Source organism: Dermacentor silvarum, chromosome 6 (assembly GCF_013339745.2).
Source record: "Dermacentor silvarum isolate Dsil-2018 chromosome 6, BIME_Dsil_1.4, whole genome shotgun sequence".
Lineage (NCBI taxonomy): Eukaryota > Metazoa > Arthropoda > Arachnida > Ixodida > Ixodidae > Dermacentor > Dermacentor silvarum.
Window position 1 is genome coordinate 73627642 of NC_051159.1, and position 25504 is coordinate 73653145.

The following is a 25504-nucleotide window of genomic DNA, read 5'->3' on the forward strand; positions in this document are numbered from 1 at the left end:
GCGACACACCTTCCACCGCCGCTCGCTTGGTGCGCCAGATCGCAACCGATCGCGATGATCAGTCGTCTGGGGGCGCTGAAATAGTGGCGCTATCGCGCGGTTTTTCTATTTCGCGGGCTTTCTTTAAGGGCAAGTACAAGAAGCTCCATCATTGGTACTTAGTTGCAAACGCTTCAGTCGGCCATTTTCAAATGTGATCTAGAACTTTCGTATTGGCACTTTCATGGTGAAGCCAATATTCAAAAGTTAGGCAATTAGTTTATACTCATTAATTGACTTTGCAAAACGAAAGAAGATAATACCGCAGACTAGGCCACGCGATTCTCACCTCCACTGAGTTGGGTTTGAGCCTCCTAGCACACTCCGTCGTTTTAACAGCAGAGCTGTTTAAGCTTGGCAAATTTCCGGTGTGCAATGCTAAAACTGGTTGAGCGAGGAGGAGCCACGTCTCTCGCGAGCATGTACGTCTCATCGAATAACCCAGCTCAGTGATAAGAATTATGCTACCTGCCACAGGTGCACACAATGTAAGCACCGAAAGCGCTTACGTGTCCTCTAACGCTGTGGCCAAATGGGGCCCAGAAATGAAATACCGCATTCCTCACAAGCTCAAAAGAAGCCAAACAAGCACGGTGCACCGGATTCGCCTTGGTGTCGCATTCACGAATCGTTACAGACATATGATTGGTTGCAGTGACATTAGCCCCAATTGTGAATACTGCCAGGTACCAGAAACACTTGATCATATATTTTGCGTTTGTCCCACGTACGCGCAAGAACGACAGAAACTGGTCTCTTCAATTGCAAAAGTCGATAAGAGGCCCCTATAAGACGAGTTTCTTTTAGGTCCTTGGACCAATGCAAACAGCGCAGCCCTGATAACCAGTGCCGCTTTAGTCTATCTACAAGCCACTGGACTGGACACACGGCTTTAGAGATGCCACAACGTTGTAAACTTGTATATCCACACCTCCTCCTCTCATCATCATCATTCATTAACCCTTTTCCTCCCCGTCCCTTTTCACCAGTGTAGAGTAGCAGGCCAGAGCAAGTTACAGCTCAGGCCGACCTCTCTGCCTTTCTGTAAATAAATTTCTCTCTCACTACAAAGCTTCGTGTCGTCCACCCAGTCAGCGTATACGATATCCACCGAAACATGGCGTTATATACAGCATTCGTAGTAGTGCTATTTTAGAGTAATGGTAGTAATGGGAGTAATGGTAATTTTGAGAGCAGGCCGCCGCCCATAGCGGTGCTTGAACACCATTGAAATCAACTGACAGGCTCGTTACTTCGTATATGAAAGGCTAGGGACGTCACTTCCCACGTCGCATGAGTTACCTTCTGTCTCTCCGCTCAGGTATCTTGCTAGATCGCCCAGGGTTGCGGGCCTGCAAAGGCGTTTCGAAATGATATTGGTTAACGCTTGCCATGCCATCTCCCAGACCTCCAGGTCTGCTGAGGTCAAGAGCTCGAAGGCGTTGTCGATACGACAGGTGTCGCTCGTCTCAGCGGCAAGGGGAATGCCTGGTGACCCGGCCACAGAACTACCGTAAAGGTACTCGTTTGCCGCGTTTCCTGGCAGAAAAAGTGTCCTTTTGATTAGCGGTCGGAGGGTGTCGTCGAGGCGTGCCCACTCTGCTTTCCCCACAAGCCCGGACCGCATGGCGAAGTGCGTCAAAGACGAAATTTTTAGCCGCATCAATCATCTGCCAAGGGACGAGCATGTAGTGCAGCAGGACGCGTCCAGCGTCGATCGCCACGTTGACCGCGCTGCTGTCTGGCAACAGAGAGAAGCCGACAGGGTTCCCTAGAAATAACTGGCCCTCGAAGTGCCCTAGGCAGGGGATTTCTTCTGTGCTGACTGTGAACGGCGTCGGCCGGGTGCCTACGGGGCTTTTTTTTTTTTTTTTTTCCAGAGAGATGCAGGCTTTTGCATTTCGCCGGGTTGAGCTGAAGTCCTACTTGGAGAGCCAGGTTTGCCGCTACGTTAATGCGGCTCTGTAGTGTCCCTTGGTCGGCCGCCAGCGGCGTCAGATCATCAGCGTAGGCAAACACGTTGTGCTGTTTGTCACCTCCCTTAACTGCTCACACGGCGAAGTCGATCACCAGGTTAAACAACAGGCCACTCAGTGAGCATCCCTGGCGAATCCCGGCTGAGATGTCGGGATTACTACGATCGGATCTTAGCCCAAAAGGCCGACCCACGTCGGCCATGTCTACGTTCGCACCACCCTCTCTTTGTCGGTGTTCCAACCGCTTGCGTGCCTAGTTTCCTGCCGCTCTCCCAAGGTGGCGGAACCGTCGCGCGTGCATATTTTTAAGCAATTTTATGGAAATCCATCCAGAATAAACGCGCTCCGGAAAGGGCTCGTCGTCGACGGGCCGATTCTAGCGTGACAACTTCCGAAGCCCAGGCGAAACTTCAGCGAAGAGCCGCAGACCCCGAGTTGAGGGCGCGCAATGTTTAGGCCAAGCGTCAGTGAAGAGCCGCCGACCCGAGTTGCGGAAGCACGATGTTGAGGCCAAACGTCGGCGTCGTCATGCCCTCCAGTAACCCGACAACGGTCGTGCACGCCTCGGCAAAGCTAGCGCCAACTTGCCCGGTGCGATGGTCAGGTTTCAACGCGAGTTTCTCAACCGGAATGTTCATGATAGACATGTTCGGTTGTGTGATACTCAACGACGATACGCCCATTCTTATCGTGGGGGCAATATTTACAACAGCAGACCCACCATAGACACAGCTTCGCTGGATTCCATCTTGACAACAGTGGAAGGGCTCTGAATTTTTTCATAGGTCTAGAGAATGTGTTCCGCCAGAGCCACGTGTTCCCGTGTTCACGTTTTTTTTTTTTTTTTTTGAACAATGAGCGACGCAACCGGTGGAAATGCTTAGTCTTCCGCTGCTACTAAACGAGCTGCCCGAACAGAGGCTCAGCGCCACTGCCGAGAGGACCCTGTGTTTCAGAATCAAATTATTTGCCACAATATATGGCGAATTCAAAACACCTAAACAGCTGCGCTCAAAATTCGGATTTGGAAGCATCGTAATCACCGGTGAATTCTCTTTTACGGCAAAGCTGTATATGGCTAGGTTCTGGCGGATCGCATCCGCAGACAAAATGACGCGTAGAACAAAGTGGGCCGATCCTGGTGATAGTGCAGAAAGGGTCCAAGCTCAATAACAAACACCTCTGTCATGTGGGCCCGATCCTGGTCATAGTGAAAAAAGGGTCCAAGCTCAATGGCACATACCCCTGTGGGCTCGGGGACCTATATAACGCGCCCTTGAACTACCCTGGTCACACGTGGGACCCAAAGAGACAAAAACTATGCGCCGGAGCGATGAACGCTGTTGCCCAAACGCTATAGTCTATGACGATACGTGTCGAAACGTCAGTGATAAAACGTAATAGTCTATCAACCAATAGCTGCGTCTCATTCTCTCTTGGCATAGCCATTTCCCTGGTGACGTCATCAGTTGCCCCTTGGACTTGGTATAGGTAATACCCGTGTCGCTCGCTCCGAAGAGGAAGAGCGCGCCTTCAAGGAGCGCCGGCGCGCTCCACAGCGCGAATGGATGCGAAAGCGGCGAGAAGCCGAACGCGCAGCGGCCCAACGTGCATGGTGCAAAGTGGTGTGAATCTAATTGCCTAAACTCGCTTTCACTCGCACACACAGCATACGCATACGGCGCGCGGCGACGCAACGGAGTTATGTGTTGTGTCTTTTCAACCATTTACCATAACCACCAAATTATTATATATATATATATATATATAATTAAACAAAACCAACAGCTTCGCTGGTATTCCATATTCACATGTAGAATAGCTGTGAATATTTTCGTTACGGCGCAGTTTCGCCAAGGTCACCGCCAACATAGACCCCCAACGCTTTTACCCTAATAGTTTAGACTGAAACAACGAGATCTCATTTCCCAATAAGTCCAGCGTGTACATTAGCAGCGCAAAGTCATTAAGCGGTGGACCGGACTTTAAATGGCACGGCTCACTTTCACAGCTGATAAGGCCTGGGGCGGCTTGCACGACCATTTAATAACAAAAATAATGAATTCAAGAACCTGTACTTAAATGTTCCCTCGACAACTCCTACTCCGCATTAGAACGCGTTCTTAAATTAGTTATTAAATATTGGTGCAAACCGCTACTGGAGCATTGCGGTTCTTGTGGATGGAGTTCGTAATGAATTGCTATATGCTATCGCAGCCAATAGTGCATGCGACACCCACGCGTTCGATACTGCTGGTGGAGCCAGATGTTTCAGGCGAAACGCTACCTGCAGTTCAACACAGCCGCAACAATCACTCTAGGAAACTTTGCAACTAACTCACAAATATTTCTTGAAATCATGACCAGCAATAACTGCATAATAGAAATCTTTCACGTACCCGTAAACAACGACAGCCTTTTAGTTCAAAACGCCTACAGCACGGATTAGAAAAAACGACAACGCCATGTTATAGGTCCATTTTTGCGATAACGCGTTCTTGGCAGTGTGCTCGTGTGCTCCGTGTCCTGATAGTCTCGTGCGTGACCGTTGGCGGCGCTGCGAACGGCACTCCGCGCCGGCTAAATATATCTTCATTTTCATGCGCTTGCCCGCGCTCTGACTGAGTGCTCGCGTAACACGGCGCTCTGAAATTACGATCTGTATTTTTTTTCTAGTGTTATTTTTATAAATGCCAGCATCGGGAGGGCAACAGACGTTATATATTGAATGTATATCTTCCACGTAACCACCCGACGTAGTAGCCCAGTGGCTATGCCGTTGCGTTGGTAAACTCGAAATGGATTATTCGACCTGTGGTCGCGGCGGCCGCAGGCAAGAACGCTCGGCGGCCGTGAAATGCAAGAACGCTCGTGTATAGTTGGATTTATTTGCACGTTAAATAGAACCACATTGTCAAATTAATCCGGAATCCTCCACTACGGCATGCCTAATAATCCCATGGTACTTCTGGCACGCAAAATCGCCGAATTGCGAATAGCAGCGATGCTGGCTAGGTTCCAGGAGATTGCGTCCGTAGAAAACCGGAAGTGTAGTATACAACAATTTCGGACACGTCGCGCCACCTCGTGGAGTCATACGAAAACGCCGAGTTGGCGGCGTTTTCAACTTCGGATTGTAAAAAAGTGTGCATTATACCGGATCTTACGTTTCCTTATTCATTACGTGACGTAGATCACCCTAGAGACCACAAGCACGAAGATCGGACAAATCCTGTACTTTTGTGACCTCGTGTAGGCAGTTAGCGTCAGATTATCCTGTGGCACCTTGTCGCCTACGGATTGCGGCTTCAACGTGCATCAACAGTGCGTCGCCTACTGCTTCGCTTGCGATGGCACCACCTAAGACAACTGCTGCGCTAAAAGGCGCAGAAAGGCAACGACGTCGCCGGGCGAATCGCGCTTTGCGAATCGCGCTGCGAGCTGAGTTCACGACCGTGAGTTCACGAATCAAACATGCAACAGCTTCTGTGAAGACTCGTTTCACTTGCGTGTTCTACCGATTCCTATGAAAGAGGAATCAACCATAATTTTTGCTCACGGACACGGTCGCGCAAAATGCCACCCACCGAGAGGCTAACAGAGAGGCGTGCGTGCTCGCACACTCATATTAAATGAAACGACCGCTCTATGGTCGTTTCGTTAACTTGGTAGGTACCAAAATTGCCATAGTATGACAAGAGTGTATGACGAGTATAAATGATAGGTCATGACATGCGTGTCGTGTAGGTCACGAAACAGCCGCCTACGTCTTGGTGCTCTCATGGTCGTTTCGTTAACTTGGTAGGCTACTCGGACAGTGCTTCGCATAACATCAATTCCCACAGGGCGTGGGATCTGCCGGCATGTATTTTTTGTATACTCAATGAACCTCAACCTGAGACATTTCTATTCTACAGAAAATCAATTTATAGCTACATTATATCTACTTCTGGACATGTTCCTACAATGTAAAAGCATGCAACCACCCTTCTCATTTTAATGCAGCGCCTTAACTTATGTGGCAATCCATGCAGCATATGGCTGCGCATAGCATTCACAGATGCCTACTCCTCGCTCATCGCAATTGTCAGAAGTCGCGAAAGTGAAGTTTGTGGATTAAGATGTACAATTGCGCACCTTCTTTGTGAATGTTCTCGTTACAGTGTGCAAATAACAATGGCCTGCGCCACCGCTCGACTAATATTACAATCGTCCCCTTACTTGAAATGATCGTTGAACCCTATAATCGGTCTAGGTTGCATTTTAGCGCGTTGCCAGCGCTAGAATGCTTTTTTAAGAAAGAATCCTACTATACGTGTTCATGCTAGAAATCGCGCAATCTGATGGCGGTGCCCAGCGAGGTGAACACACTATCACGTCTCCATGGGTCCCTGGTCTCCGTGGTGCGATCGGCAATGAACTCGCTGTCGGGGAGGCAAGATCGGCATTCTCTATTCCGCTGATGAAATGCGGATTGCCTACTCGCGACTTGGCAATAACTCTATGATCCAGGCACTCATGCAGGTCCTTACTATATTATACACATCTTGCGCTGACAACACCCACAGAAGTCTGCATGCAATCGACCCAGATGGGAAATTCCGTATTCACTCGCAGGCTACGCGGAGCCAAGCGTCACTACTAGGCAGGATTCGGCTGGGCGTTTTGCTTTCACCCGCCACTACGCGCACCTCATCGGCCTGTCGAATAGTCCCGACTGGAAACACTGTCAGACGCCTGAAACGCTGGGACACATATTATAGGATTTCCCAGCATATAAGCGGGAGAGACGGACGCTGGACACTTTCCTAGCCAGCGTCGGCAGGCAACCACTGTCGGAGGGTGCTATTCGCGGCCCGTTGCCTGAAACTTCAATTGCAATGCGGACAACGAAAGCGATGTTGAAGTTCCGGCATGACAAGGGTCTAGACGAGCGGCTTTAGTAGGACCACTGTCTTACGTACATAAGCATTTACTCCTTCCCTTCTCCTCCTCGTCACTCATTCCTATACTTTCCCTATCCTTTCCCTCTTCCCCATTGCAGAGTAGCAGATTAGAGCGCACCAGCTCAGGTTGACCTTTGGCTCAGGTTGCCTATATGCCGTAAATAAAATATCTAACCTACTAAGTCTATCGCAGTCTAGCATATTGCCTCTCTCCTTGATGTTTACTTTCTTCATCAAAACGTCTGTCCCTATATTGTACAACTACCTATGTCTGTAACGACTCTATCAATACCTTCCCTGCTTTTTTTCCACCAATTACTAAACGTATCTTGCTTATCTCCACTGCTGACCAATTACTGCTTTCGTCCGCTTTGAATCCCGGTGCTTTTGGAAGGCGGACGCTTCCTCCGGGTTTCACTGGGTGGACATCTTCGCATTCCAGTACAATGTGCCGAGTCGTTAGCGGATTTTAGCTGCAGCAGACACATGCCTCATTCTGTTGCGAATAATTGCTCCAATATGTTTCACTCTGGACACGATGCGTCATCTGGCGGCTCCGCTGTGAAGTTCGAGCGTGGCTTCCGGGATGCGCGTCGGTGAGTGCGATCCGTGATAATTGTTTCAAAACCTAAGGGGCTTTACGTGCCAAAACCACGATCTCATTATGAGGCACGCCGTAGTGGGGGACTCCGGAAATTTAGACCACTTCTGGTTCTTTAACGTACGCCTAAATCTAAGTGCACGGGCGTTCTTGCATTTCGCCCCCATCGAAATGCGGCCGCCGTGGCCGGGATTCGCTGATAATTGTTTCGCCGTGCCTATTCCGTGGACCAGACCACAGGATAAACTCGCACTTTATTCTGTCGACCAAACCACAAAATACACTTCAGCGTTATTTTGTGGACTAGACCACAATATAGGCATAGAGAAAGAATTTCAACAAGAGGGGACACTCTTGTTGAAATTCAGCCCACGCACATGCGCCGTCGATACCTGGACAGCATGGCGGTGGCGGCTACTGCCATTAATGAGAAGTCTTGGTCACTTCACGGGGTTTGTATCCATGAGTAGCTCTATCAACACTTTACCAAACAGTAGCTCAAAGAGTGCTTATTCAGGCAGATAAATGTGACAAACTGCTCATTTAGTATTTTCCTTCGCTGTTGTTACAGATATAACTTAAAAAGACGCGTGCCTGAAACAAATATTCCCACAAATATTATTAACTCTTTCGAAATGTGGTTATGTTCATAAAATATTCCATCGAGAACTTACTATATTGCCAGAGTGATATTGCATGTTCCTTAATGTGGCATGCACGAACGATCGCTTGGTAAGCTTTGGCTCCATTGGCGGTGAGTAAACATGCGCTGTATGGTCAAACGCAACCGCGAACACCATTCCATGTTGTTTTGTGGTGTATATGAGCATTTGTTTTGTGGCGCCAACGAGGATCAGCGGCAATGCAGGGGCAGCCAAAAAGAGCAATGTATCCGCTACTACGCCGTTTGCGTAAGCTCATGTACGAACAAGCGTGCGCAGACTGGATCATTCTGAACGAAGACCAGTTTCTGCGTAAATGGTCCACAATATTCATAAAGCCCCGTAATGGGCGCATCACTGCACAGTTGTTACCGTACTAGCCCATTAATGTCTGGCAGGCCAGTGCACCTGCCAGATCCATATGCCACTTTAGTGTGTTCTTTTTTATTTTCATAATGTGCCATTTTGATTGTATGTGCCAGTGCCGCTAGTGTTTGTTTTCCTGTACATGAATCCAAGTGCACATGTATTTCATGAATGTCTGTTTGAAATAAACTTCTCTTTATCTGGTCAAGCGTTTCTCAACACCCAAGTCCCGCTGTTTTATCCCTTTCGTTTCCCTCTTTCGCTCGACGAGGGAATACACTGTAGTTCTTTTAGCCAATCAGCATCTTGGATCAGGTGGCCATATCCCGCACATGATGTGTCGTCGTTTCCCGCCGGGCTCCGCCTCCAATCTTGCTAGGTCGCCCCCGAACACAGGCTGACACCTTGGGAACCGAACGTTGATGTCGTTCCCCCGGGATTGCCAGACACTGGCCCCCTTCAAGATTCGCCTCTCCATAGCGGTCAGTTCGCGGAACCAAGGAGGGCGGTGGCTGTCTCGAAAGGGCGCCAGTCATCGTCGTGGTTCGGGCGGTGCTGGTAATTCACGGAACCACACCAAAGGGGCGGACGCTGCCGTTTAGCGACGTATGAGGTAGCCCGAAGACCAACTGCTAATCCCTCAGTCCCAGGTGACCATTCTCTCGGTGCCAGGTTGGAGCGTCTGAGTCGGCGCCGGCCTCCTTTGTCCCGAGGGACCGCCAGACACAACAGCACGTAGTAGTGACGCTGAAGAAAACAGTCGTAAAACTGTATGACGAAACTGATTCTTTATTGGGGGAACCTGTGCCATAGAGAAAGATATTCAACACGAGGGGACCCTCGACAAAAACTGGTAACAGGAAACACGTCACCGTACGTCACGCTATAGTATTGATGCCGAACGTTAGCTACGGCGAGCATCGAAAAAAAAGAAAGTGAAATTAAGTTAACAGACATTGATTTATTTTTTAAACTCTTTGCCGCGAAAACTAAAATGTTTTGCGTACAAATGAACTGAAACTTTGCGACTTATTTTTCTTGCCTTATCTAGTGACAGGCCAATGACTCGCCAGATGCATGCGTCATCCGCCAGACACTACCCCGAAGCCAGCGAGGATGGCTGCGCGCGCGTTTGAGCGCTCGCGCGCGGCGACCCGTCTGTGTCTTTTTTTTTATGTAACCTGGTTTATTGGGCTCTCGGCGTATTCTTGCGTTCCTTCTGCACTGGGACAAGACACCACTGCACTGTTGGACTACGGCAAGGTGAGAAATCTTGTTTCACAGTCCGACGCAATTAGGCTTACGGCACGGGACCGAGACTTAAGACGCAGTTAGCGAAAAACAGCTCGGCCATCCTGGCGCAGTTAATTTGAGTGAATGAATCGTGCTGGGACATATTTCCGACGCTATCTAGGGGATTATTGTAATTTATTTCGGTTTTTGAGGCACACTGGCCGCATAGGGCGCCGTGTCGGAGTTAGCGAGAACTCGGCTGTGGTGCGTAGTCTAGTGCATCTTGCTAGGAGAAGTTTGTGCCGCTTTCTCTTACGCCAGACATTACTGAAAAGTAATTTCGTTACTTTCCGTGGTACTTTTGAGGCACGCTGGCCGCACAGCGCGCTGTGACGCAGTTAGCGATAAGCAGCTCGGCCGTGGTGATAAAGTTAGTTTGGCGTGTAATGAATCTTAGCGGGACAAGTTTGCGACGTTTTTTGTGGTCCCGCAACAACATATACCTTATTTCGGTACTCACGCCTGTTGAAAACGCGATGCGCGATTGCCAAGAGTGATAACATGGGAGTGTGTTGCTGGAGCCGGCAGAGCGCGCGAAATATAACGCCGAGGAACATATCAGAAACTTGTAATTCGAAAATTCCGTCCTCTAAAGGACTGAAAACAGGCTTTGCACCCGCGCATTTGTCTTGAGTGCCTGTTGCGTCCATCTCTGTGTATGTAGCGTACCATCGCGTCGCCCGAGGCCGAGGACGCTTGGAAATCAGATGTTTCCATATTTTATGGTATTGTTTCGGATGAGTCGGGTATTTTCTACGCCACATATATATATATATATATATATATATATATATATATGGGTGTGTGTGTGTGCGTGTGTGTGTGTGTGTGTGTGTGTGTAAAAGCGAATTGATTTTGTTAGTAATGCCGCCCATTCATCGCTTTCGCACGTTTCGCCTCTACACGCAGTATTCCTATGTCTCAATACCAAAATGACACATGCTTGCAACATGCTGTTACGTGCTTGTAAATGCTTGTAATTTACTTTTTTTCAGCTGGTGCCGTCCGGTGGAGCTTCATACGTGAACAACTGCTTACCTGGGGTCACAACGTTGGATGAACGCACAAAGCGCGGAACGAGCTTTTATATTGAGCAAAATAAATATTTCCACATTTCACAAAGGTCTTGTGGCGTGCTAGCTTGCTTTCAAAATGCGCGCGCCCAAAACCGACACCGAAAGTGATTTATGCCAACCGCTTGGCGCGCTGCAGTCAATTCGGCCGCTGGGTTGTCAATTATCAAGCTGTCATTCTTTTCTACAGATCCTCCATCTGTCGCTAAACAGATGCAACTACGTGTACCATCTCGGCATCCATTATTTTTGTGAAGTGATGCATCTTTTTTAACTATTGCTGTTCATAAATGTTTGCCAGCTGTGCATGTACAGAACAAATCCGTAATGGCTATCAAAGCACACAAATAGCCATGTTAACGCAGATGAAATGTATATTTATTACAATGTATTTTTGGCAAAACAGTGATTCTGACAGAGGAACCACGATGGTAGCGACGTCAGTGGTTTTGCAAGTACCATGGTTCCTACAGGTTTTGAAGGACAAAATTAGAACTATTTTTTCCATAACACTATGGATACTGTTATTGCATCAGAAATACAAAAATGAGGTAACAGTTGTGGCAACAATAACACAAGTGAGGGTGTCATGCATGTTTGGTAGCAGTCTTTGCAAAACCATGTACTTGATTTGGGCAAACGATCAAGACATGCACGTTTCAAATGTCTCCATTCCAGGCGGGAGTCACACCATACAGAATCCGCCTTGCCAAAAAGTTTTTTGCATGTCGGACAGAACCATGCCGGTTTTTTCTTCTTAATTTCTAATAATGACAATACGGAGAGCCAGGCATCATCTTCAAAGTATGGCTTTATCTCTGCCAAACTGCAGGTATCGTCTAAAATTGCCGAGCGCACCTTTTTTTGGCAATACCTCCACCATGTGTTCTGAAATGTTTGTGCCATTCATTGCAGCTTCCAAACTGCAACTATCCACAAGCCATCCAAGCATGAGTTTCGCGCGATCAGCAGGTGCCTTCTTTTTGAACGGAACTGGACGTATGCACCCCTGTTTTGTGGGATGACCGATAACAGTCTGCCCCCTTCCTTTTGGCCTTCCACTGTGCTTCAATGCTGCTGGTAACTTGATGTAGCCAAGGTGGTCCACATAACCTAGAACCATATAACAGTTCATCAATATAAATAAAAAGCTTAAGAACAGTGAAATACTTTCAAGCAAGGAAACATAACTTATTCACACCTTTCTAAAGTTATAGCGGCAGAACCTGCTTACGTTTCATTACGTGTTGACCACCCAAATAAAGTAGCCATCCTTCTCTGCTGCACTAATCTCTTTTTAGATTATTTTCTTCCAAAGACAAATAGAGAGTGGAATCACCTTCCCCCTACATCGCTGCCACTCGGGACCAAGCATTGTTCAAGTCTGCAGTTACTGAGCACTTTCTGGTGCAGTTGCAACCTAATGTATTTTCCTTTGAATCCCTGTTATTGCTTTGTTGTGTATTTATATGGTACCCACCCTCTCTGTAACGTCCTCTGGGTCCTGAGGGTAAACTAATAAATAAAATAAAAAATAAAATAACGTGTAAGATAAGACAGAACTGACATCACTTGAGAAGAACCATGTAAATGTGTCACTGAAGGCAAGTACAACGCAGCTTACCACTTGCACTGCATGCTTGCTGCAATATTTCTGCAGGTGCTCCTTCCCGAGTGGGTAGTGACACGGGCTCTGCTGCGCCTTCGCCGGGTGCTGGTATGGCCATGGGCTGGCCTGCTGTTGCAAGGCAGTTTATTAAACACTTCATAACAATGCAGAACTGGCATCACTTGAGAAGAACCATGGAAATGCGTAACTGAAAGGAAATGCAACTCAGCTTACCACTTGCACTGCATGCTTGCTGCAATATTGCTGCAATACTGCTGCAGGTGCTCTTTCCCGAGTGGGTAGTGAAACGGGCCCTGTTGTGCCTTCGCCGGGTGCTGTTATGGCCATGGGCTGGCCTGCTGTTGCAAGGCCGTTTATTAAACACTTCATAACAATGCAGAACTGACATCACTTGTGAAGAACCATGGAAATGCATCACTAAAAGGAAATGCAACTCAGCTTACCTCTTGCACTGCATGCTTGCTGCAATATTGCTGCAGGTGCTCCTTCCCGAGTGGGTAGTGTCATGGGCTCTGTTGTGCCGTCGCCGGGTGCTGGTATGGCCATGGGCTGGCCTACTGTTTCAAGGCAGTTTATTAAACACTTCATAACAATGCAGAAGTGACATCACTTGTGAAGAACCATGGAAATGCATCACTGAAAGGAAATGCAACTCAGCTTAGCACTTGCACTGCATGATTGCTGCAATATTGCTGCAATACTGCTGCAGGTGCTCTTTCCCGAGTGGGTAGTGAAACGGGCCCTGTTGTGCCTTCGCCGGGTGCTGTTATGGCCATGGGCTGGCCTGCTGTTGCAAGGCCGTTTATTCAACACTTCATAACAATGCAGAACTGACATCACTTGAGAAGAACCATGTAAATGTGTCACTGAAGGCAAGTACAACGCAGCTTACCACTTGCACTGCATGCTTGCTGCAATATTGCTGCAGGTGCTCCTTCCCGAGTGGGTAGTGTCATGGGCTCTGTTGTGCCGTCGCCGGGTGCTGGTATGGCCATGGGCTGGCCTACTGTTTCAAGGCAGTTTATTAAACACTTCATAACAATGCAGAAGTGACATCACTTGTGAAGAACCATGGAAATGCATCACTGAAAGGAAATGCAACTCAGCTTAGCACTTGCACTGCATGATTGCTGCAATATTGCTGCAATACTGCTGCAGGTGCTCTTTCCCGAGTGGGTAGTGAAACGGGCCCTGTTGTGCCTTCGCCGGGTGCTGTTATGGCCATGGGCTGGCCTGCTGTTGCAAGGCCGTTTATTCAACACTTCATAACAATGCAGAACTGACATCACTTGAGAAGAACCATGTAAATGTGTCACTGAAGGCAAGTACAACGCAGCTTACCACTTGCACTGCATGCTTGCTGCAATATTTCTGCAGGTGCTCCTTCCCGAGTGGGTAGTGACACGGGCCCTGTTGTGCCTTCGCCGGGTGCTGGTATGGCCATGAGCTGGCCTGCTGTTGCAAGGCAGTTTATTAAACACTTCATAACAATGCAGAACTGACACCACTTGAGAAGAACCATGGAAATGCATCACTGAAAGGAAATGCAACTCAGCTTAGCACTTGCACTGCATGATTGCTGCAATATTGCTGCAATACTGCTGCAGGTGCTCTTTCCCGAGTGGGTAGTGAAACGGGCCCTGTTGTGCCTTCGCCGGGTGCTGTTATGGCCATGGGCTGGCCTGCTGTTGCAAGGCCGTTTATTAAACACTTCATAACAATGCAGAACTGACATCACTTGTGAAGAACCATGGAAATGCATCACTAAAAGGAAATGCAACTCAGCTTACCTCTTGCACTGCATGCTTGCTGCAATATTGCTGCAGGTGCTCCTTCCCGAGTGGGTAGTGTCATGGGCTCTGTTGTGCCGTCGCCGGGTGCTGGTGTGGCCATGGGCTGGCCTACTGTTTCAAGGCAGTTTATTAAACACTTCATAACAATGCAGAAGTGACATCACTTGTGAAGAACCATGGAAATGCATCACTGAAAGGAAATGCAACTCAGCTTAGCACTTGCACTGCATGATTGCTGCAATATTGCTGCAATACTGCTGCAGGTGCTCTTTCCCGAGTGGGTAGTGAAACGGGCCCTGTTGTGCCTTCGCCGGGTGCTGTTATGGCCATGGGCTGGCCTGCTGTTGCAAGGCCGTTTATTCAACACTTCATAACAATGCAGAACTGACATCACTTGAGAAGAACCATGTAAATGTGTCACTGAAGGCAAGTACAACGCAGCTTACCACTTGCACTGCATGCTTGCTGCAATATTTCTGCAGGTGCTCCTTCCCGAGTGGGTAGTGACACGGGCCCTGTTGTGCCTTCGCCGGGTGCTGGTATGGCCATGAGCTGGCCTGCTGTTGCAAGGCAGTTTATTAAACACTTCATAACAATGCAGAACTGACACCACTTGAGAAGAACCATGGAAATGCATCACTGAAAGGAAATGCAACTCAGCTTAGAACTTGCACTGCATGATTGCTGCAATATTGCTGCAATACTGCTGCAGGTGCTCTTTCCCGAGTGGGTAGTGAAACGGGCCCTGTTGTGCCTTCGCCGGGTGCTGTTATGGCCATGGGCTGGCCTGCTGTTGCAAGGCCGTTTATTAAACACTTCATAACAATGCAGAACTGACATCACTTGTGAAGAACCATGGAAATGCATCACTAAAAGGAAATGCAACTCAGCTTACCTCTTGCACTGCATGCTTGCTGCAATATTGCTGCAGGTGCTCCTTCCCGAGTGGGTAGTGTCATGGGCTCTGTTGTGCCGTCGCCGGGTGCTGGTATGGCCATGGGCTGGCCTACTGTTTCAAGGCAGTTTATTAAACACTTCATAACAATGCAGAAGTGACATCACTTGTGAAGAACCATGGAAATGCATCACTGAAAGGAAATGCAACTCAGCTTAGCACTTGCACTGCATGATTGCTGCAATATTGCTGCAATACTGCTGCAGGTGCTCTTTCCCGAGTGGGTAGTGAAACGGGCCCTGTTGTGCCTTCGCCGGGTGCTGTTATGGCCATGGGCTGGCCTGCTGTTGCAAGGCCGTTTATTAAACACTTCATAACAATGCAGAACTGACATCACTTGTGAAGAACCATGTAAATGTGTCACTGAAGGCAAGTACAACGCAGCTTACCACTTGCACTGCATGCTTGCTGCAATATTTCTGCAGGTGCTCCTTCCCGAGTGGGTAGTGACACGGGCTCTGCTGCGCCTTCGCCGGGTGCTGGTATGGCCATGGGCTGGCCTGCTGTTGCAAGGCCATTTATTAAACACTTCATAACAATGCAGAACTGACATCACTTGTGAAGAACCATGGAAATGCATCACTAAAAGGAAATGCAACTCAGCTTACCACTTGCACTGCATGCTTTCTTGCTATATTGCTGCAGGTGCTCCTTCCCGAGTGGGTAGTGACACGGGCCCTGTTGTGCCTTCGCCGGGTGCTGGTATGGCCATGAGCTGGCCTGCTGTTGCAAGGCAGTTTATTAAACACTTCATAACAATGCAGAACTGACACCACTTGAGAAGAACCATGGAAATGCATCACTGAAAGGAAATGCAACTCAGCTTAGCACTTGCACTGCATGATTGCTGCAATATTGCTGCAATACTGCTGCAGGTGCTCTTTCCCGAGTGGGTAGTGAAACGGGCCCTGTTGTGCCTTCGCCGGGTGCTGTTATGGCCATGGGCTGGCCTGCTGTTGCAAGGCCGTTTATTAAACACTTCATAACAATGCAGAACTGACATCACTTGTGAAGAACCATGGAAATGCATCACTAAAAGGAAATGCAACTCAGCTTACCTCTTGCACTGCATGCTTGCTGCAATATTGCTGCAGGTGCTCCTTCCCGAGTGGGTAGTGTCATGGGCTCTGTTGTGCCGTCGCCGGGTGCTGGTATGGCCATGGGCTGGCCTACTGTTTCAAGGCAGTTTATTAAACACTTCATAACAATGCAGAAGTGACATCACTTGTGAAGAACCATGGAAATGCATCACTGAAAGGAAATGCAACTCAGCTTAGCACTTGCACTGCATGATTGCTGCAATATTGCTGCAATACTGCTGCAGGTGCTCTTTCCCGAGTGGGTAGTGAAACGGGCCCTGTTGTGCCTTCGCCGGGTGCTGGTATGGCCATGGGCTGGCCTACTGTTTCAAGGCAGTTTATTAAACACTTCATAACAATGCAGAACTGACACCACTTGAGAAGAACCATGGAAATGCATCACTGAAAGGAAATGCAACTCAGCTTACCACTTGCACTGCATGCTTGCTGCAATATTGCTGCAATACTGCTGCAGGTGCTCTTTCCCGAGTGGGTAGTGACACGGGCCCTGTTGTGCCTTCGCCGGGTGCTGGTATGGCCATGAGCTGGCCTGCTGTTGCAAGGCAGTTTTATTAAACACTTCATAACAATGCAGAACTGACATCCACTTGAGAAGAACCATGGAAATGCATCACTGAAAGGAAATGCAACTCAGCTTAGCACTTGCACTGCATGATTGCTGCAATATTGCTGCAATACTGCTGCAGGTGCTCTTTCCCGAGTGGGTAGTGAAACGGGCCCTGTTGTGCCTTCGCCGGGTGCTGTTATGGCCATGGGCTGGCCTGCTGTTGCAAGGCCATTTATTAAACACTTCATAACAATGCAGAACTGACATCACTTGTGAAGAACCATGGAAATGCATCACTAAAAGGAAATGCAACTCAGCTTACCACTTGCACTGCATGCTTGCTGCAATATTGCTGCAGGTGCTCATTCCCGAGTGGGTAGTGACACGGGCCCTGTTGTGCCTTCGCCGGGTGCTGGTATGGCCATGAGCTGGCCTGCTGTTGCAAGGCAGTTTATTAAACACTTCATAACAATGCAGAACTGACACCACTTGAGAAGAACCATGGAAATGGATCACTGAAAGGAAATGCAACTCAGCTTAGCACTTGCACTGCATGATTGCTGCAATATTGCTGCAATACTGCTGCAGGTGCTCTTTCCCGAGTGGGTAGTGAAACGGGCCCAGTTGTGCCTTCGCCGGGTGCTGGTATGGCCATGGGCTGGCCGGCTGTTACAAGGCAGTTTATTAAACACTTCATAACAATGCAGACTGACATCCCTTGAGAAGAACCATGGAAATGCATCACTGAAAGGAAATGCAACTCATCTTACCACTTGCACTGCATGCTTGCTGCAATATTGCTGCAGGTGCTCCTTTCCAAGTGGGTAGTGACAAGGGCCCAGTTGTGCCTTCGCCGGGTGCTGGTATGGCCATGGGCTGGCCGGCTGTTACAAGGCAGTTTATTAAACACTTCATAACAATGCAGACTGACATCCCTTGAGAAGAACCATGGAAATGCATCACTGAAAGGAAATGCAACTCATCTTACCACTTGCACTGCATGCTTGCTGCAATATTGCTGCAATATGCTGCAGTGCTCTTTCCCGAGTGGGTAGTGACACGGGCCCTGTTGTGCCTTCGCCGGGTGCTGTATGGCCATGGGCTGGCCTGCTGTTGCAAGGCAGTTTATTAAACACTTCATAACAATGCAGAACTGACATCCACTTGAGAAGAACCATGGAAATGCATCACTGAAAGGAAATGCAACTCAGCTTACCACTTGCACTGCATGCTTGCTGCAATATTGCTGCAATACTGCTGCAGGTGCTCTTTCCCGAGTGGGTAGTGACACGGGCCCTGTTGTGCCTTCGCCGGGTGCTGGTATGGCCATGAGCTGGCCTGCTGTTGCAAGGCAGTTTATTAAACACTTCATAACAATGCAGAACTGACACCACTTGAGAAGAACCATGGAAATGCATCACTGAAAGGAAATGCAACTCATCTTAGCACTTGCACTGCATGCTTGCTGCAATATTGCTGCAATACTTGCTGCAGCTGCTCTTTCCCGAGTGGGTAGTGACACGGGCCCTGTTGTGCCTTCGCCGGGTGCTGGTATGGCCATGAGCTGGCCTGCTGTTGCAAGGCAGTTTATTAAACACTTCATAACAATGCAGAACTGACATCCAGTTGAGAAGAACCATGGAAATGCATCACTGAAAGGAAATGCAACTCATCTTACCACTTGCACTGCATGCTTGCTGCAATATTGCTGCAATATTGCTGCAGCTGCTCTTTCCCGAGTGGGTAGTGACACGGGCCCTGTTGTGCCTTCGCCGGGTGCTGTTATGGCCATGGGCTGGCCTGCTGTTGCAAGGCAGTTTATTAAACACTTAATAACAATGCAGAACTGACATCCCTTGAGAAGAACCATGGAAATGCATCACTGAAAGGAAATGCAACTCATCTTACCACTTGCACTGCATGCTTGCTGCAATATTGCTGCAATATTGCTGCAGCTGCTCTTTCCCGAGTGGGTAGTGACACGGGCCCTGTTGTGCCTTCGCCGGGTGCTGGTATGGCCATGGGCTGGCCTGCTGTTGCAAGGCAGTTTATTAAACACTTCATAACAATGCAGAACTGACGTCAGCTTAGCACTTGCACTGCATGATTGCTGCAATATTGCTGCAATACTGCTGCAGGTGCTCTTTCCCGAGTGGGTAGTGAAACGGGCCCTGTTGTGCCTTCGCCGGGTGCTGGTATGGCCATGGGCTGGCCTACTGTTTCAAGGCAGTTTATTAAACACTTCATAACAATGCAGAACTGACACCACTTGAGAAGAACCATGGAAATGCATCACTGAAAGGAAATGCAACTCAGCTTACCACTTGCACTGCATGCTTGCTGCAATATTGCTGCAATACTGCTGCAGGTGCTCTTTCCCGAGTGGGTAGTGACACGGGCCCTGTTGTGCCTTCGCCGGGTGCTGGTATGGCCATGAGCTGGCCTGCTGTTGCAAGGCAGTTTATTAAACACTTCATAACAATGCAGAACTGACACCACTTGAGAAGAACCATGGAAATGGATCACTGAAAGGAAATGCAACTCAGCTTAGCACTTGCACTGCATGATTGCTGCAATATTGCTGCAATACTGCTGCAGGTGCTCTTTCCCGAGTGGGTAGTGACACGGGCCCTGTTGTGCCTTCGCCGGGTGCTGTATGGCCATGGGCTGGCCTGCTGTTGCAAGGCAGTTTATTAAACACTTCATAACAATGCAGAACTGACATCAGCTTGAGAAGAACCATGGAAATGCATCACTGAAAGGAAATGCAACTCAGCTTACCACTTGCACTGCATGCTTGCTGCAATATTGCTGCAATACTGCTGCAGCTGCTCTTTCCCGAGTGGGTAGTGACACGGGCCCTGTTGTGCCTTCGCCGGGTGCTGGTATGGCCATGGGCTGGCCTGCTGTTGCAAGGCAGTTTATTAAACACTTCATAACAATGCAGAACTGACACCACTTGAGAAGAACCATGGAAATGCATCACTGAAAGGAAATGCAACTCAGCTTACCACTTGCACTGCATGCTTGCTGCAATATTGCTGCAATACTGCTGCAGGTGCTCTTTCCCGAGTGGGTAGTGACACGGGCCCTGTTGTGCCTTCGCCGGGTGCTGGTATGGCCATGAGGCTGGCCTGCTGTTGCAAGGCAGTTTATTAAACACTTCATAACAATGCAGAACTGACATCCACTTGAGAAGAACCATGGAAATGCATCACTGAAAGGAAATGCAACTCAGCTTACCACTTGCACTGCATGCTTGCTGCAATATTGCTGCAATATTGCTGCAGGTGCTCTTTCCCGAGTGGGTAGTGACACGGGCCCTGTTGTGCCTTCGCCGGGTGCTGTTATGGCCATGGGCTGGCCTGCTGTTGCAAGGCAGTTTATTAAACACTTCATAACAATGCAGAACTGACATCCCTTGAGAAGAACCATGGAAATGCATCACTGAAAGGAAATGCAACTCATCTTACCACTTGCACTGCATGCTTGCTGCAATATTGCTGCAATATTGCTGCAGGTGCTCTTTCCCGAGTGGGTAGTGACACGGGCCCTGTTGTGCCTTCGCCGGGTGCTGTTATGGCCATGGGCTGGCCTGCTGTTGCAAGGCAGTTTATTAAACACTTCATAACAATGCAGAACTGACATCAGTTGAGAAGAACCATGGAAATGCATCACTGAAAGGAAATGCAACTCATCTTACCACTTGCACTGCATGCTTGCTGCAATATTGCTGCAATATTGCTGCAGCTGCTCTTTCCCGAGTGGGTAGTGACACGGGCCCTGTTGTGCCTTCGCCGGGTGCTGTTATGGCCATGGGCTGGCCTGCTGTTGCAAGGCAGTTTATTAAACACTTAATAACAATGCAGAACTGACATCCCTTGAGAAGAACCATGGAAATGCATCACTGAAAGGAAATGCAACTCATCTTACCACTTGCACTGCATGCTTGCTGCAATATTGCTGCAATATTGCTGCAGCTGCTCTTTCCCGAGTGGGTAGTGACACGGGCCCTGTTGTGCCTTCGCCGGGTGCTGTTATGGCCATGGGCTGGCCTGCTGTTGCAAGGCAGTTTATTAAACACTTCATAACAATGCAGACTGACATCCCTTGAGAAGAACCATGGAAATGCATCACTGAAAGGAAATGCAACTCATCTTACCACTTGCACTGCATGCTTGCTGCAATATTGCTGCAATATTGCTGCAGCTGCTCTTTCCCGAGTGGGTAGTGACACGGGCCCTGTTGTGCCTTCGCCGGGTGCTGTTATGGCCATGGGCTGGCCTGCTGTTGCAAGGCAGTTTATTAAACACTTCATAACAATGCAGACTGACATCCCTTGAGAAGAACCATGGAAATGCATCACTGAAAGGAAATGCAACTCATCTTACCACTTGCACTGCATGCTTGCTGCAATATTGCTGCAATATTGCTGCAGCTGCTCTTTCCCGAGTGGGTAGTGACACGGGCCCAGTTGTGCCTTCGCCGGGTGCTGGTATGGCCATGGGCTGGCCGGCTGTTACAAGGCAGTTTATTAAACACTTCATAACAATGCAGACTGACATCCCTTGAGAAGAACCATGGAAATGCATCACTGAAAGGAAATGCAACTCATCTTACCACTTGCACTGCATGCTTGCTGCAATATTGCTGCAATATTGCTGCAGCTGCTCTTTCCCGAGTGGGTAGTGACACGGGCCCTGTTGTGCCTTCGCCGGGTGCTGTTATGGCCATGGGCTGGCCTGCTGTTGCAAGGCAGTTTATTAAACACTTCATAACAATGCAGAACTGACATCAGTTGAGAAGAACCATGGAAATGCATCACTGAAAGGAAATGCAACTCATCTTACCACTTGCACTGCATGCTTGCTGCAATATTGCTGCAATATTGCTGCAGCTGCTCTTTCCCGAGTGGGTAGTGACACGGGCCCTGTTGTGCCTTCGCCGGGTGCTGTTATGGCCATGGGCTGGCCTGCTGTTGCAAGGCAGTTTATTAAACACTTAATAACAATGCAGAACTGACATCAGTTGAGAAGAACCATGGAAATGCATCACTGAAAGGAAATGCAACTCAGCTTACCACTTGCACTGCATGCTTGCTGCAATATTGCTGCAGGTGCTCCTTCCCGAGTGGGTAGTGTCATGGGCTCTGTTGTGCCTTCGCTGGATGCCGGTATGTGCATGGGCTGGCCTGCCATAAAAATGTACCGTTCATTTTCGCAGGTGCAATGAGTGTCGTCACAAAATACGAAACTAGTGCCGAGGCATAAATGCAAGAAACAAAACACTCACTTGTACTATCTATGATTTGCACGATGTCGTCTGAAGCGTCATGTGTTGCTATTTCAACAAGGCACACCTCTTTTCTTTCTTCGATGCTTTTTAATGCCTTCAACAGTGCCATTGCTTCTGATACTTTCGCATTGGCAGTTCTGCAAAAAGTGTCGCAATATTTAGGAGAATTGTCGTAGCTTTTCTATGCTTCTGACACTCTGACATGACCTTTCTTGTAGCTAGATGAGAAAGCACGTTAGCTTGGCCAGCAACAGTTGGATCTGTGGCGAAGAGTCGATAAGACTGACTGTAAAAGCTTCTTGTCCATCTTGTTGGTGTTGCGTTGTCAAAGAGCATTGGTAGGCCAAGCTCTTTACGGTAAAAGAATGTATCTACATGGCAGGCGATTGCTTTGGATAGACAACAAGAGCAGCTTTCCTCAGACACTTGGAGATAAACATACTCTTCTAAGGAACCCATTTCATTTGCTTTTTTTAGTTTCTTGAAGACTATAGCAAATGCATATGGTTTCGAGATGTTGCAGTATTTTTGTTCACAACGTGTTAAATTTCTCACCACTGGGGCCTTCAGCAAGGCCTCCATTGCTCTCTGATGCCGTTCAGGACGCAGACTGTTTTCAGGTCAGGTAACATCTCGTGGAGAGGCGTATGCCACTTGACAACTTGCATTATCTTCTGATTGATGGCTTCAACATGGTTATTTGTGGAATTTCCAAAGGTTGTGGCTTGATGTTTCAAGCCTTCCACCCATTCATTGCGCATCGGGTGCCAATTTTTATTGAAATATTGAAGAACCTTGGCAGAACCAGTGTTCTGCAAGCTTTTATAAGTATCTTGGTATTCTTCTTCAGTTTGGGAGTAGCACAATTTCTGCAATGATCCCAGAATGTGCATCCTCATCTGACTAGTGACACCCATCTTCTCTACGGTCACCTCCCTTTTAAATGTTCGCAGGACATGAAATAACCATATACTGCTCACTGCACAGGGAAACACATTCTTCAAGGTCTTTCTTTCTACAAATTCTTTGTCAGTCATAATAACTTTAGTGTCCGTGGTTGACTTGTTGTTCACATTAAGCCTTGAAAACAATGCTTGTAATGTTGCCTCGTCCTCACCTGCACCCAATATCAATGCCCCTATTTCACTCTCACCATATGGAATCCTCCACAAGGACAACATACAATGGCATCGGTTTATCATTGGTCTTATGAATGGCATCAACAAAAACAATCTCTGGAAAGTTCTCATATGCCTTTTTCATGCCACTATCCTGGTAGAAAAGGTCAGTCAGCACATCATCACTATCCACAAGAATGTCCATAGTGCCGCCAGATTCCTCCACACGTGAGGCAATGAAATTGAGCGTTGACCCTTTCCCTTTCTCCGCCTGCATGTTTGTTGTTAAGTTGTGAAGGTCACGCAGGAGTATTCTCTTCTCACCATTGAAGAAGTGCCCTTGTATGCATTTCTTATTAGCTTTTAGTGCGAGAAGTTTCTTCGCTTCACCTGTTTCCTCTTCGTTGAGCCTTCTTTGGCGTGGCAGGAGCTGGAAACACTTCTGCAAGGAAGATGAACGAATTCAGGAACACATCTACTGCTGCATGTATTTACTTAATTTGTATGAAAGAATTGACCGAGGGCCCCAGCGTTCTTGTTAGACACAACCATATGAAGCCAACAGATATCAAGCAAAGCACAGCGTATTTGTAGTTCTCAATTAAAGTGTCGTTATGGAAAAAAGGGAAACTAATTTCTTGACTGACTGGCAGTGTAATAGACATACCTCACTCAACGTGTGAGCGTGTTCGTCAACCACTTCAATGACTTCCAAGCATTTCCCATCTTTGGTGGCAAGGAAGGAAATGTGGGCCGGGCATTTGATCTTGTATGTCTTGTATAAAATGATACATAGGAGCAGTGAAGTTGCATTCCTGCTGCCACATACATTCACGGCTTTCCCACGCGGTGTATGCCATTCTTTTACCATGCTATACCCTCCCAACGCCATTATTTCACGATTCGTAAATGGTCAATAAAGTGAATTAAATATGGGGAGGAGTCAATAACTTACGTTTGTTTAGGACGAGCACCTGTTGACACGGATTTGTGCGTTCTTCCGCCGTGCTTGCAGCCGTACGTCAGGCTGTAGTAGCTCAGGTTCTCGTCAATGGGGGCGTCTGATGCCTTTCTTTCTTGCAGCATGGACGGTTCGCGATTGACTAATCCAAAATTCGGCGTAAACCGTGCGCTCATAGTCGGCTTATTGCCGATTGGAGTTCCTCAAACGAGGAGAACTTTTGTCCCGCTTTCATGGCATAAACCGCACAGCACAACACGTGTGACTTTCGACGTTAAGGTGCCGACTAGACTAGACAGCGCAGATTTCAATCGATCAATGCGCAACAGGCCGACAGGGGGAACTACCGCACTCCCCCCACAAAATAAATAAAGACGTGTATTTTGTGGTCTGGTCCACAAGATAACACTGAAGTGCATTTTGTGGTCTGGCCCGCAGAACAAAGTGAGAGTTTATCCTGTGGTCTGGTCCACAGAATAGGCCCTGCGTAATTGTTTCTTCGCCGGCTTCCCGCATGCGTGGATCAGCACTCGAAAGTGTCAGGCTGCTGTGTTTGAGGAACCCGTGTGACGCGGCTCCCAATCCACCCAGCTTTAGAGAAAGTTAAAATAACTTCTTTGTTTTTCATTGTATGGCATGACAGAGGTCAAGTACGCACATCATATATACAGACATACATGCGTACGTACGTACATACCGCAAAGTGGGTGGAGTTCACAGGGCAAGGTAATTCTAATCACACTAAAACTAATTATCTTCAGACGCCTTAATCGTAGTAAGGCATGTTGTTGGGCTAGTCGGTAAATAGATTCTGCGGTTTGTGTGTGCGTCTACGCTCCCTTCCCTTCGTCTTCGCGCACTTTAAACATTTCGCAGAGCCTTAATCGTGTTTGTGTTCATATATCTATGAATAAATCAAGAACAGTTTAGTTCACACACACTGGTGAGCTTCTAAGCATATCTTTTTATGTTCTTCCTATCCTTGTATATGATGTTCCTCCCCTAATGGGGAGCAACATAACGTTATTGTAGTTGTGCTTACTGACGTATTTACTCTTTTAGAAGGTTGCCTTTGTCTATATTATGCGAACTACTACGCTTACTAGTACTATGCATTGCGCATGCCTTTTCTTCATTATTTGCATTTAG

General features: G+C 48.0%; 1 protein-coding gene across 1 annotated transcript; it reads right to left on the reverse strand.

Moving 5' to 3' along the window:
* Positions 1-23388: 23388 nt before the first annotated feature.
* Positions 23389-24480, reverse strand: LOC125946314 (uncharacterized). Its single transcript, XM_049669039.1, has 3 exons — positions 24350-24480; positions 24062-24209; positions 23389-23836 (listed from the first exon to the last, which is right to left on the reverse strand). Exons 1-3 carry the CDS (start codon positions 24478-24480, stop codon positions 23426-23428), a joined length of 690 nt encoding a protein of 229 aa, XP_049524996.1. The 3' UTR covers positions 23389-23425.
* Positions 24481-25504: the final 1024 nt, after the last annotated feature.